This window comes from Coturnix japonica, chromosome 2 (assembly GCF_001577835.2).
Source record: "Coturnix japonica isolate 7356 chromosome 2, Coturnix japonica 2.1, whole genome shotgun sequence".
NCBI classification, from domain to species: domain Eukaryota; kingdom Metazoa; phylum Chordata; class Aves; order Galliformes; family Phasianidae; genus Coturnix; species Coturnix japonica.
The window spans coordinates 77707652-77722606 of record NC_029517.1 but is presented as its reverse complement, the minus strand read 5'-3'; the positions used below and the strand labels follow the sequence as shown (position 1 = coordinate 77722606).

General features: G+C 44.7%; 1 protein-coding gene across 1 annotated transcript in view; it reads left to right on the top strand.

The window, feature by feature from the left end:
• The window catches only part of EEPD1 (endonuclease/exonuclease/phosphatase family domain containing 1), a 50915-nt gene extending 39913 nt beyond the window's left edge, over positions 1 to 11002 (top strand). Inside the window, exons 3-5 of the mRNA XM_015855070.2 lie at positions 3951 to 4061; positions 5985 to 6119; positions 7064 to 11002. Of these exons, the coding sequence (XP_015710556.1) occupies positions 3951 to 4061; positions 5985 to 6119; positions 7064 to 7240 (423 nt within the window). The 3' untranslated portion in view covers positions 7241 to 11002. The remainder of the gene's footprint in view (positions 1 to 3950; positions 4062 to 5984; positions 6120 to 7063) is intronic.
• The last annotated feature ends 3953 nt before the right edge of the window (positions 11003 to 14955 follow it).

Sequence of the window (14955 nt, the reverse complement as noted above, 5' to 3'; positions counted from 1 at the left end):
TGCACAGCTGGAGTCCCGTGGTGGAGTTAGGGCATTAGAAAACTTCTATCAGCTTGCATCACACTGGGTCTGGAAGGAGCTCATATTTCCCTACATAGATGTATGTAAATGCATGTATGTAAATGCACATTTACATACATCACAGCAAACAAACTTTGTCCGTGGTGTGATGGTGCCTGTAGGTGCAGTTTTATGCATGAAGTGAGATGCAGATCAAGGCTGCAGCTGGATGGGCAGTGCTCAAGTGCTCTGCCCCTGTTGCTGCTCACAGTGAGTTTCTGGAACTGTTTGAGGGATGCATTAGATAACGTTTGCAGAGAGCATGCAGGATGGCTGGATTTACTCAGTCATCAATCTTAATGCTTTGATTTAGCTCTAGGAGGGATGAGCCAGTGAGTACAGAATGGAAGATGGGTCCAGATGACGTGGCATGAGCAGGACGCACTAACATGGCAAGATGGGCTGATAACCCTGACTGGAGTAACTCTGCGTCTATGGCATTTTGAATAGATTTGATCCTTATCTTAACTTTCATCACACAATTTTTCTCCTAAAGTTTGTAACTTGGCTTCTACAGATCACACTTTACAATGAAGAAATAATGTCTTTAAAGTTATTCACAGAAGGGAGAAAGTGCCATCTTTTTCCATGACGATATGTCTGAGACCTTTGTTGTCTGTGGAGTTTTGTTCTCCTTTGAAAATACCAATAATTATCTGTCTGTCAGGCCTCCATCCACCTGCCAGGTTCTGTTTGCCTTTCTGTACTATCAGTGCTTGAAGAACACAATCGATAAGGTTTACAAAACCTTCCATGAGGTCTTCCTGGAAGGCAGTAATCGAACGGATGTGTATAAAATATTACTCATAATAGCACAGGGCCACCCCCTTCCCCTGCATTATCTGTGTGGTTCCTCTGAAAGGAGGCTGCAGTGCATCCCACACATGGGTTCCTGCATCCCCATGTCGTGTGTTTCCAGGAGTGATCAGGGTTTGGCTACTTCTGCAAACAGGAAACGGATATGCTTCAGGGAAAGGCAAACAAACAGCCAAGGCCTGAGACTGCACTGTTGTCAATAGGGAAAAGGATCCAATGTTGAGTCTGTTTTAGGCTTTAGCCGTAATAACGCTTCCTTCTCTGCCAGTATGTTTGGTTATGTAAGAACCCAGGCACAACTGCACGGCCCTCTATCAGATGACTTGAATTACAGGTCCAGATTTCTACTTCCAGATTTTTCCAGGACCTGCAGTTTGGAAAAGGTGGTGAATTTTGACATGATAATACAGTGAAATATCTGCCTTTCTGATGCTGAAAGTCTCCTTTTCAGCTGCTGCTAACTCCCTCACTCTTTGTTGCTTGTACTCCAAGTCTCTTTCACCACAATGATTTAACATATTCACTCATGTGCCTTCCCTTAACATATCTGAAACGCTAAGGAACTGATAGAAGTTTCATACGCACCTTGTGTAGTCATTAAATTTTCTTGCCCTCTTTGCAGCCCGTGCTCTGATACGGGTGTGGAAATAAACATCCTCCAAAGAGGAGTCACCGGCTGATCAGAAATACATAATTATATGTAACTTTATTGAGCCCTTAGGCATTATTTTCCTGGGTCACATTTGATTTCCTAAATGTTCAAAGGACTAATGCATCCTCTTTTCAGGCATGGGATGCAAGCATGCCTGGTTCAGTGTGCTCCCTAGCACCTGTACTGCACAATTAACACTTGCTGTGCACCTTGCTTTCCCTCTTCAGACTATACTCAGACATGCATGTCTTCAGCTTCTTATAGCCACCCTGTGTTAGTCATAACCTCATTCCTGCCCCTGTCTGCTTCTGCAGTGGCTGGCAGCAGTAGGCACAAGCTTCTTATCAGGGTAAACAGAGAGCAGTTACGTCTTCAGGTCCTCCCTGCTTGGGTAAATGATGGGTTGATGGCGAGCAAAGGCCACAGGGCTTGTCCCAGTTGCTGGCATGGTGGTCCTTGTTGGCTCCAAGCGCTGGTAGCAAGCAGGTGGCTGTCACAGGGCGGCACCTTTCAAGAACTGCTTCCAGAGCCCACGTTTAGTTCATTCCTGCAGCCCAGAGGCACTCACCAGGACAGCTAATACTGAGCTGCAGGAGCAACTGAGATGCTGGAGGGGTCCTGGTGAAGGAGCCCTTCTGCTGCTGATAGCACATAGTGTGTGCTTGAATTTTGGCTCGGTTTTATACAGGATTTAATAAAGAAAGCTGATTTTGTTTCAGGAAACTTGCAGGCTGAAAGGCTCGTGAGAAAAAACAAAGCTGGTACTTTTCTGCTTATGAGGATTTGGGGAGAGGGAAGGGGGAGGGGAATGCTCTGGCTGAGGTTTCCATTCTAGTCTTTTCTTTACCACTTGAGAAACAGCTCCTCAAAGGGATTGATGCAGATCTAACTTTGAAAGAGGATGAATGTTTTTTCTGTGCCTTACATAGGCCATGAGTTCGTCTGTAGGTTGTTACTGTACAAGGGAAAGTGTAATCTTGTTTGATGTTTGGGCTTTGCAGGCAGAACAACATGATTTAAGAAATGTGCTTCTCGGTTCAGCAAAAAACATGACCTAAGCAAATACGCTGCCAGGGCTTCAGAACCTGTGTGCCTGCGGGCCCTGGAAACTGGGCATCAATTAAAGTCAACTGCTGTGGGGGAAGCTGCTGAAACTGTACCCAGAACGGGCTGGTGACTTGGTCCAAACAAACCATACAGTCCTATTCGTTGTCTTTCTGATTCAGCAAAGTTAAAGAAAATCAATATGGAGGAAACAAAATATTCAAACTACGTGATTGCAGGTGCTCTTTTTAATAACGTGATGGTTTCTGTAGCATTACTCAGCCCTGCCACACACTTTGTGCTGGCTCCTGGGCAGCTGCAACCCAGAGATAAGTTAACTCTCGTGTCAGCTTACAGCAGAACTACTGACTTTTTTTGTATGGGTGCTGATTTAAGTAATTTAAATATTGGGAAACTCATTCTCCACGTTTCTGCTGTTTGACCAAGGAGGTTGTGGATGCCCCATCCCTGGAGGCATTCAAGGCCAGGCTGGATGTGGCTCTGGGCAGCCTGGTCTGGTGGTTGGTGACCCTGAACGTGGCAGGGGTTGAAATGGATGATCATTGTGGTCCTTTTCAACCCAGGCCATTCTATGATTCTGTGATAATTGTTACTGCTGTGGTTTACTGTGCCTGTCACAGTGTCACCTGTCCATCAGTCCAGCCCTGCCTGAAGCCATATGATGAGCTGTGCTGTAGCATCGCTGTTCAGCATCATGAATCAGAAGCTTCTGCAAATCTCTGCGTTCCAGAAAAGATTCTTAAAGAATGTGCCAAACATTTTCTCTTTTGAGTGAAAAACTGCAATGTGTCTTGGTCTTCCAAGACAGGAAAAGGTTGTTTTTAGGTTGTGTGTATTTGGAGGTAAACGCAAGCACAGCTGGTCTCTGGGTACCTGTTTTCTGGTTGTCATTTTTTTACTTGCCCATTGAAATGCACACACCTTGTAACACAGAGGACCTTATTCCTCTGATTTCCCAGCCCTCACAGTCCCCACAGCCCACCCTTGGCACATGGGTTTGTTTGACGTTTATTAGCCTGAACTCTTCACTTGCCAGACTTGTTTCTTTAGAACCTGCTTTCAAGCCACAGGCACTTCCTGGAGCTGTAAACCCCAAAGAGGTTCTGTCAGCTGTTGAGTCCGGCCTCCTCCCTTCCTCTGGCCCCTCTGGATCACTGGAGGGCAGCCAGCACTGCTGCTTCCTGCCTCCAGAGCCCCCTGCCCAGCTCCACAGCTCAGGCCAATGCTTTGGGGAAAAGGAGCCTGAAGAAGAAACTGAGGCATTTTTTCAGTACCTACATGCAGCATTTGCATTGCTTTTTCCCAGCCTCCAATGATGATCTTTTCCCTCCACCTCTCTTTCTCTCTCTCTCTCTAGTTTTGTATGGAGCTGAACCAGCCGACGCTGCCAAACATCCGCAAGTGGAAGGGCCCTAGAGGATGTTGGAAGGGTGTTGTTTCCGAAAAACCATCAGGCCAGCTACCAAAGGTACATTAATTCCTATGTTTGAACTTTTAAGGACATATTTTTAATCATCTGTTTTAAGGCAAAACATTGTGCAAATCTTTTTTGGCAAGGATGGCAATTCTATTTATTTGTTTGTTTGTTTGTTTGTTTATTAAGCTGTTTATCTAGAATTCAGGCTGTGTGTTAGCACATGAAAGAGTCCTTCGTTTTGCCCCTAACACTCATCAGTGCTTCTGATTCTCTTGCTGTGTTAGAGTGGTGATGGTTGCACCTGACACCCTTGATAGTATCCAAAGCAGAGCTGCGTGGAGCTGAACTTTAATGGTAGCCAAAGGTGGTCTATCCCAAGGGAAACCTCTTCTTTTCCCTTTGAGGGTGCTAAAAAAGGTGTCAGAGCAAAGTGCTCCTCAGACTGAAGGCTGCTGGTGTCAAACAGGATCATTGTCACAATGCTGTTGTTACAGCATGAATGCTGTTGTGCAGTGGAAACAGGAGCTGAGACCTGTAATGAAACACACAGTGGGCTACTTTCATCTAGTCTGAGTGCTGTCATTATGAAATAAGTGGCTCCCATTGTATCCTGTATGCGCAATTCAGGACAACACTCCTTCCAATGCAGAGAGCAAATGCCCTTCAGGATATTTTTATTCCTGGATGGAATCTTTATTTTGGGATCTCTTGTAATATGAGATCATGAGGGCACTGAGTTTAAACAGCTGTGTGAAGTTCTCTTCACTACGTCTTTTTGTCTTAATAATAAGAACTCTCAGTAATTGCCTCGGAGTTTCTGTGTTACATGTAGGTTACTAAGTCGGTTCTTCCTTGAGCTGTGTTTCCAAAGATAACTATGAAGGTTTTGACTGTGGATAGAATAACTACAAATCACCCTGTACTTTGGTAGGGATATAAGGATGAAGGATTTCTCAAACTGTGGGAGAAGTCTGTGGCCAAATTAAGAGTGAAATGTTACTTACTGACTCTTCCCTTGAGGTGCTTTTACAGAAGGGAATCTGGCTACCCTACAGCACCCTTCACAAAGCCAAGAAGCCTTTCCTGTCCCTTAGGTTACCCATAACTTGAGTTTGGTGATGAGTTGGCCAAAGATGCTACCAAAGGATTTTAGCCAAACTTCATAGTTTTTTTTTCAAGACTCAGAGGAATACGGTAGAACACTTCCTTTTTTGCAGCTGAAAAGGAAAGCTTTTCCTTGAGATGGATTTGACTATGATTAACTAGGTCTGAGTGATACCAGGGCAAACTGTGTCTGTGCGATGAGAGGGAATGCTTGACAGGCTTTGAATTAGATATCGCTGCTGGTGTAATGGGGGCAGACAGCTTTCTGGAAATGCCACGTTCTCAAGTAGTCCAAGAAAACCTTGTAAGGTGATAGACACTAGGATGAAAGAAGTAGAAACCTGAACATGAATCACTTCAGTTGGAAAGGAGACAGAGAAATTGACAGGGCTGAGAGGTCTAGACCAGATGTCTTGCCAAGAGGCTGAATGAGCCTGGGTATTTTTAGCATGGGCATGACAGAAGTCTGTAAGATCATGCATGGTGTGGAGATGGGGAATGGGAAAGAATTGCTTGCACTGATGTGCTGGTACTTGGAAGAGGCCGTCAGGAGAAAGACCTGCAACTACGCACCCCTGCTATGCTCTTCTCATAAATGAGTACCACTGACCACTGGCAGAAGAGGGATGCTCAGGACATGGTCTACTTTATTATTGACCACACTGAGGAGAATCAGTTTCCTTGCCTGGAACAGCGGGAAATGAAGGACATCTGTCAACCCTAAGATGCACACAGGATGCTGCAGCTAAGCCTCCCACCACTGCAGCACTCCTGAAAGTGCTCCACCTATGTAAGATACAGCAGCTTATTTGGGCAGAATGTTTCATTTTTAACATCTTATCGTTGACTTTTCTCTTGCTTTAATTGCAGGGAGTTGAATATTCCGGTTTCCTCTGGGATACAACAGCTGGCATTGAGCTGAAAGATGCTTCTTCTCAGGAGAATGTACAGACTAATGGCAATGGGAGACACTCATATCCTCACCCGTATATTGCACATTTCAAGGTAACTGAGTTCTGCCAACTGACCCTTGCAGAAATGAGCTTTGGCAGTGCCTGCAATCTGATAGAGTGACAGAAATCACCAGTCTGACACCTTGTTCAGCTTTTAGAGAGGTGAATCTTGAGGAACAGGCAGCCAGTGGTTCTGGTCAGTGTCAGAAATGGTGGGTAGAGATGGGATAAGTATAAGCATAACAGAAGGCATTGTGCTTCAGAGAGGCTCAGGCTGATCTCTCTTCCATTGCTGGCACAGTGCTGAGTTTCCATTTTGTAGCTTTTTCACTAGGCTGCCCCTACATAAGAGAACGTCATGCAATTTGGAAACGGGCTCTTTCCAATCTCGTGTGTATGTATGAGTGAATGTACAGCCCCCTTCTCTGCACCGGCTGTATCTGGTTTAGGGAATTTGACTTCTCTGGCAATGCTTTGAGAGAAGTTTCTAACAGATACGAACAGGTCAAGATTAAAAGTACGCGTTACTTGTGCCACGCGACAAAGTGAGTCCTAGTAAGTAAGCAGAAGATTACAGGGAGCTAGCGGCTCATTTCAAGGTACATTAAGTTTCATGACTAATTTCTGTGGCAGGCCAAGGCAGATGACAGGAGAGCAGTAATTAGTCCATGTAATGACCAGGCCATTATTTGTAGCTTAATAACAACTGGTTTTGCATAAACTGTTTTTCATAAAGAGTCGGCTTCTCTCTGCAACTGCTGTAGAAAGAAACTGTGTATTTACAACAATCAGTTTCCCCAGAACTGAAGGGCTGCCATGGTTGTGCAAATAGAGCTGTCTTCCCAAAACACCCAGACAAAACACAACACATGTATGCAGTGTGAAATGGGTCCTGGTCACCAGGACTTACCGCCAAAGTGTGTGAATAGGTGAATATCTTTGCTCTGTGACCTCCCTTGCCCTGTACCTCACTGATTTCCCTCCCTTCTCCCCCAGGTTGGGATGAATGACCTAACACTGGTTAACCTTCACCTGGCCTTGGCTCATGCAGCGGGGGACAACACGGGGAAGAACCACGACAGCCACAAGCTAGCGACCTTTGCACAGACCTTGCAGGAGACTCTGAAAGGTATGGCGTTGTCTTCCTTCCAGTTAGTATCTGCACGTATCTAATGAAAAGGAACTTAAAATGTGTATCTAACTGCCTTACTGCAGCTTTCACAAATTTCCTCACCTCCTGTACGTAGCCTTTACCTTTCTTCGAATGATACACAGCTTGCAAAACATGTTTTTTTTTTCTGTTCATTATCTTACATTCTATTCTAATTAGCACAAATACCTCATAAGATCCTACTGGCTTCAACCACGCTTTTCAAGTGAATCTCCTTGTGATTTTGTTCTAGCATAGGAGCAAATTGAAACAAGCAGAAGGAAAAGATACCGGGTTAAAACTGTGTTTGTGGAAATGGGATCTACCATTTCTATCATCTATCAGAACAAAACTTGGCGGCTTTTTCCCATAGGAAGTTTGTTCTTTGTTTGTTTTTGGATATTTGGAGGTGCTTGCTAATGAGAAAGCAGACCAGAAACCAGCTTTGGTACATGGATGTGATAAATAGAACAATTCTGTTGGTTTCAGATGAGTTGCTCTGGTTTTGCACCAGGATGAGTGACACCAGAATTTGTATCTCAGCTTGAGCAACGTAACAGACAGCTGAATTTCTTCACCTCATTTCTGAGAATTTGCTTCTTATTCTGATACTTGCAAATTTAACTGCATTTCCAGTGGAGCAGAACAGCTGGTTTCAGATTCAAAGCGGTGTTGGCGTTGGTGATCTTTTCATAGGACCTGAGAAATCTAGCCCTTTGCTTACCGCTTAACAAAGAAGTACAAGGGTTACGGGGTTATAGTCATGATGATTTTCCTCTTGGCATAGTTTTGCAAGGTCAGTCACTTGAAAGCATTAAAATCCTCTTGTATAACACGAGAGGTAATTATTGTTTTTATGCACGCTCCGTTGTTTTTCCTTTTGAGCTGCAAGAAATCAGAGCTATTTTTAAGTGCTACAGATTGAAGTATTTGTCCACATACTTTGAGAAAGAAAAGGATGAAGGCAAACAAAAGGGTCATTTGTTTAATCCCAGAAGGCTGAATCAGGATGCAGATAACCATGTAGCTCTTCCGAAGTCAACAGAGATGCATTTCCGCTGCACCTAAATTTAGCTTGTTGACATTAGGGCTTCTTTTCGTTTGTGTTTTCATTGTCATGTGGTGGGCACAGTACTGTTGTTCTTGACTTCATCTTTCACAAAAGGTGAAGTTCAAATTCCTAACATGTGGGATGCAGGTCTTGTTTCGTAAACAAATACTTGTGCACACGTGTTATTTTGAGTACTGAATTACTCTGCCAAAATCGATGCCAGGCTTAAAATTACCACCGTTCTTTTATTTTTTCAATGCCGATCCATAAAATATGATTAATTAAGACTTTGCCTGTTGCTTTTCCAGTCAGTCTGTGTTTCTCATCCCATTTTGCTGGCAGGTGCCTTCTTTGCTGTCTTACAAAGAAGACAAGCTCAAGAAGTTCAGTTATGCACAGGCTCCTGTAATGTCTCCATCCCCCACAGCAGCAGAGTACCCATATTTCTCCCATCAGATGAGTGGGTCCTGGTTTCTTCTGGTCCTCCTTTCCTCTCAGTGGTACCAGAAAGACTCGGTGGTTGTTTGCTGCTGGTAACTAACTCTGCAGCAACCCTTCTGCCTTCTCTTAAGCACTCTACCTGTTCATCTCCACTGTGGTGACTGTGACCATACAGACATTATCCCAGGTGTGCTGGTAGTGCTTGGACCCAGAGTTGGCTTAGTCGTCTTCTCCCATCTGGCTTGGCCATATTGCAAAGTACCCATGCATCAGGCACTAAGCCTAGAAGGCGTCTGAGAGGTGGTAGGGAGCTCCTTAGCAGCCTCGGTGCTGTTAAATCCTTTCCATCATCTGGTTTTTGCGCTCTTCAGCAAAAATGTGGGGGTTTGAGTGTCTGTTTAATTCATTAGGGGACTGATTAGGGGCATGTGGAAGTCAAGGGAGAGTAACCTCCAGGTATCCCTTTGTACTGCTGTGGAACAACCAAGGGCCCCACCATTGCTGCAAGACAACAAAATGAAGCACTGCAGATGTCTTCTGGCACAGATGTTCAGCCAGGGATTTGCTGCTATGTGGAGCACCAGGAACTTCTGGTTGAGGGGACCAGAAAGAGACCCTTTCTCTTGGTGATGGGCTGGAAAACAGTTTTGGCTTCTTGAATGCTCACTGCACCCTGTTTATCCCTTCTCTGTCCACTTTATGTTGCGTTATGATTGTGCGCTTATCTGTTCTGCATGAGAAAGTTTAAAACAGAATACAGTGACTCATTTCCTGTGTATACACCAGACTGACTTTGTACCTGATTCCACGAACATATCTAGGTGTTATTTTAACCTCTGTTATTTCTGAGCTGTTCAGAACTGAGCAGTTAAAATTTCTATTTCTGATTGTGATTTTTTAATGTATTTTTTAATATATTTTAATATATTTTTCATGTAAGGCTGGAGGATTTGCTAAGATATGTATTTTGTGCAGGATCGAGATGCTGTTGCTGGGATTCCTGCCTGTCTATAATTTGTAATCCCCATCAAGGACTCACTCCCAACCTTTCCACAGTGGCCTTCTCCCCTTTATATCAGGAGCCAAGTGCTGCCTTGGCCATTAAGCAAACTTTATTCCTGGAGGATTGCAGCAGTGCGGTTGCACTTGTTGCAGTTTCCTGCAGCATCACGATGCCCAGACATGAAGCCATCAGATTCAGCCTCCTGCTCCAGATCTTGGTGTTTTTTTTGCACTGCCATCTCACAGTGAGCATGCTGCTTGGCGTGCTGCAGGAAGGGAAGCCTGCCTGCCTCACCAAATCAGAGCTGCAGAAGAGGAAGGTGGCATTTCAGTGGCACTGTTAAAGCATTTTGTTCAGATCACGAGAACAAACCAGTTTTCTCCAGGGAATTTGGTTCTTCCCCATTAGATCAGCTCTGATTCTCTTTTGTGTTCTGACAGATCTTAAAATAACTTGTGCTCAGGCTTGGGTTTTTGTTTCTTTTAAAGGTGGGAAGGTCAGTATCACCAGCACTTTGCAGAACAGTATTTAAACTTCACATCACATTCAATGTGAACACAGCTCACAAAGGGCAGAGAAGCTACAAGCAGTTTCATTATGTTTTCGTCACCTCTCTGCATCTTAGCAAGCAGAGTGTTTAGAAATATGTGTTTGTTTGCTTTTTGTAAGTCATAAACCATCAGTCTCTCTGCCCTCCTGCCCTCTCTTAGTTCATCTTTGAAGATCTGCAGGCAGAGTGCAATGATTCTGTTGTTTAACTTGTGCTCCCTCTTTTGGCTAGCTACTCGTACAGCAACAGCACGCAGCAGGTCGGTTTATCCATGAGCACTGCTTATGGTGGAGCAGTCTCTCAGTCCTCTTCCTCCGCACTTCAACCAGAGAAAGCAAAGGGACTTGGAGAATATAACAGTTGCCTTCTTTGAAATTGGCTTTGTGATCATTTTTGGTGCATTTGTGCATCCTTGTTGCAGTTTTCTTCCTTCACCAGTACCAGGGGCTGTGTTGCAGCAGTCTTTGCTCGGCTGTCACGATCCTGGAGCTTATCACACCTTTATGGCAGGATTTTGAGGTGGGCTGCAGGCACGTCCATTCTCCTCTTACCCAGTGCACAGCTGGGATACCTCCATCTCCAGATACAGAGCTATGGAGAGCACATGCTGTGGATATAAAATTAAGGCCAAGAGTTTCTTTTCTTACTCAGTTAGGGTTTCCACAGAAAGGCAGGCATTTTGGACAAGTATTTCAAGTCATTTCCTTAGTTTCTTTGGAAATTAAGCCCAAATCTGTCACGGTTTGAACTAACAAATCCCCTGCGCCTGTTGAAGGGGCCGTGGGCCCCGGAGGGGCCCTAGGCCGAAAGGAAAAAATTAATTAAGAAAAGAAAACAGCGGCAACGATCTAAGGAGGCACACTTATTTACTAAATACTATATCGAAATACAGGATAACACAATATAATACAATATAATTGAAATTTGAGCTAACGAATCAAGCAAAATAGGAGAGAGAATGAGTCCCGTAACCGAGAGGCCTACTGTGATCTAGGCGAACGGCTGAAGGCTCCCACACACTCCCCTGAAACGCCAGAATCGAAAAAGGTCAGTCTGTTCTGCGACAGAGTTAATATAGAGTCCAGGTCCCGTACCTATCGTGTTGTTCCCTGGGAAGATGTAGTCTTCTTCTGATAAGTTTGGCAGATTTCAGTCTAAAATTATTCATGCTTTATATTGATGTTATGATGTGGAATACTGATAGCAAAAATTACAAAATTATAAACCATGACATTCCACCCTTATTCTACATCATTACATTATATTTATACATACATGACACACTCATATGTATATTGTGAATAATCAGCAACCTTATTTTTTCTCAACAATCTATATTTATTCCATACAAATCCCTAAGTTGAAGAACAAAACTCTATAACTAATTTACTATTTATTAATTTTGAAGAAAATGGCAAAACTGCCAGAAAAAGGAAAACGATGTCAGCGGTAGAGGGGAAAGGCAGCGCTGGTAGGGGCGTCCCGACAATCAAGGTGCACTCATCTTTCCAGCCACCATAGCAGATTTCCTTTTGATTTATACTTCTTGTCATGTGTGTTACACATGCATGGCCAGTGCAGGATATAGAGTCCAGATGGAAACTGTTGCTACAGAATGCCTAATTAAGGTATATAGAGAAAAGTGTTTCCTTAAGCATTGATGCACTTCTATCTTAAGTCTATACCGTTCTTGAATCTCTTTGTAACCAATTGATAAACTATTTAGACTCTAGTATATTTACAGGAAAATCATTGGCTGCACTCCCCAACAAATTCCCTTGTGGTAACACATTGAACATTCCCATTGTTTTGTCCATCACCCACCTGTGCACCCAGGTCCCTGGGCAAAGACAGTACCCGGAGAGCTTTGCCCTTTCCAGACGCTGGAAGGACCAAACTGTTTTTCCCAACACACTCTTTATGTGTACTCCAGGAACCTTATCTCCCTCACGGTACGTAGGGAGCTGGATTGGTTAGGCCATTACGATTACGAGATCCTCGAGGTGTTTGACCAACCAGGTGGCTTCTGCTAAATGGTTCTCCCAATTTTATACGTTCCGCCCACCCATTGCTTTCAACATAGTTTTTCAATAACCATTGAATCGTTCAATCTTACCAGAAGCTGGTGCATGATAGGGATATGGTAAAGTCCACTCAAATGCATGATTTTTGCCAAGTGGTTACAAGGGAATTTTTAAAATGGGTCCCATTATCTGATTCAATTCTTTCCGGAGTGCCATGCCGCCACAGGATTTGCTTTTCCAACCCTAATATGGTGTTTCGGGCGGTAGCATGGGGTAATGCGTATGTTTCGAGCCACCCAGTGGTTTGCCTCCACCATGGTGAGTACACTAACGCTTACCATTGCGAGATTCGTGGCAAGGTGATATAATCAACCTGCATGCTCTTCCATATTTATACTTTTGCCATCGCCCTTCCCCCAAATGGTTTCATCTCTTGGCTTGTTAATGTATGGCGAGTGTTTCACAATATCTGAATAACTTGAGCAATATAGGCTGTCCATAGTTAAGTCCACCCCTCGTCTTCTGGCCCATACTTATATGTTGCATCCCTTCCTTGATGACCTGAAGTCTCATGGGCCCACCGAGGCTAGGAATAATTCACCCTTGTTCTGCCAGTCCAAGTCTATTTGTAGCACCTCAATTTTGGCAGCTCGAATCAACCTGATGGTTTTTTTTATGTTTCTTGTTTATTTTTCAGTAGCCTTACTTTTAGGCACATGAGCATCTACATGGCGCACCTTTACAACAAGTTCCTTATTCGGGCAGCAATGTTTTTCACAGTTCAGCAGCCCAAACGGTTTACCCTTTCGTTGCACTTATCATCTTCCCACTGTTGCAACCACCCCATAAGGCATTTGCCACCATCCATGAATCAGTATATAAGATGAAGCATTGGCACCTCTCCCGTTCAGCCACCATCTAAAGCCAGCTGAACAGCCTTTACCTTCTGCGAATTGAGTGATTCTCGCTTTACCTTCGGTGGCCTCTGCAACTTGTCGTGTGGGGCTCCATACAGGCAGCTTTCCATCTGCGATGCTTCCCTACAATACGACATGATCCGTCTGTGAATAGGGCAAATTTCTTTTCGTTTTCTGGTAGCTCATTGTATGGTGGTGCCTCTTTAGCACGTGATACCTCTTACTGTAGGTGGTGTTTTCAATTTTTTTACTCTCAGGCCAGTCCATGATCACTTCTAGAATTCCAGGACGGCTGAGTTTTCCCATTCGAGCGTCGTTGAGTAATTAATGAATCCACTTACTCCAAGTGGCATCAGTAGCATGATGGGTGGAGGGAACCTGTCTTTAAAACATCCAGTTTATTACTGGCAAGCGAGGTGTAGAAGAAGCTGAACCTCTGTCCCCACTACTTCAGAAGCAGCCCGAACCCTTCAGTACACGGCTAAGATCTCCTTCTCAGTTGGAGTGTAGCGCTCCTCAGACCCCTTTATATGCTCACTCCAAAATCCTAGGGGTCGGCCTCGGGTCTCTCCTGAGGCTCTTTGCCACAAACTCCAGGTGGGACTTTCTCTCCAGCAGCAGTGTAGAGGATGTTCTTCACATCCTGTCCCGTCCGTACTGGCCCCAAGGCACGGCACGGGCTTATTTCTTGTTATTTATCTGCTCAAAAGCCTGCTGCTGCTCAGGACCACCATGAGAAATTATTCTTCTTCCGTGTTACCTGATAGAGAGGGCTCACTATGTGGCTTGTAGTTTGGGGACATGCATTTCATAAAGCCCATGCTCATCCCAGAAAAGGATTGGGTTCTGTTTTATTTGTGGGCGGAGACATAGCAGCTGGATTTTGTAATCCCATCTGCTGGAATGTGAGACGTCCATCTTGCTCATTTTATGCCTAAGAACTGGATGTTTCCTGGGCAGGGCCCTTCACCTTGCTGCGCTTAATGGCAAAACCAGCTTTCGAAAGAAATTTGGATTATCTGTTTCACCATATTCTTGGCGAAACCTCATGGGCTGTGTCGTGGCGCCACACTACAATGTCATCACTATCTGGCAAGTGTTCGGAGCATTACCCTGTTCAAACCAGCTTGGATCACATCCATGGCAGATGTGTTGGGCTGTGCTTCCACCCCTGGGGTAAACGTTCCAGGGTATAACTGAATACCTCTCCAGGGTAAACAGAGGGCAAACTGTGGCCTACATTTTGCAGGTGGTTGGTGGGGGGGCCCCGACGCGCCCCAATGGGATGCGAAAAGAAGGCATTAGCAATCTCAATAGTGGCATACCCTAGCTTCCTTTTGACTCCATTCATCTGGAGTTCTAGCATGGTCTGGTAACCTGCAGCGACTTAATGAGAGGTTGTAGACTTCATTCAGGCCACGGTAATGGCTACCGTCAGCCTCCATTCCCACTGGCTTTTACGCACTGGCATATGGGGCTGTTAAAAGGCGAGTGCGTTTTGCTGATCACTTCCCTGATTGTTTCCTAATTGGCGAATTTAGCTTTTGAGATGGGGCAAGGCATGATGAGTCCCTATTGCTGGGCGGTACTGGCCGTCTGTGACGCACTCTGGTGGCAATTGGTCTCTTGGTCTTTTAACTGGAGCACCCACAGCAGAAGGATCATCTGACAGACGCAGGTTAAAGGTTGAGCGTGGCGTGTAACACCAATTTGTGTTTACAGCAGCTATCCAAAGGCCCATCGATACCCCTT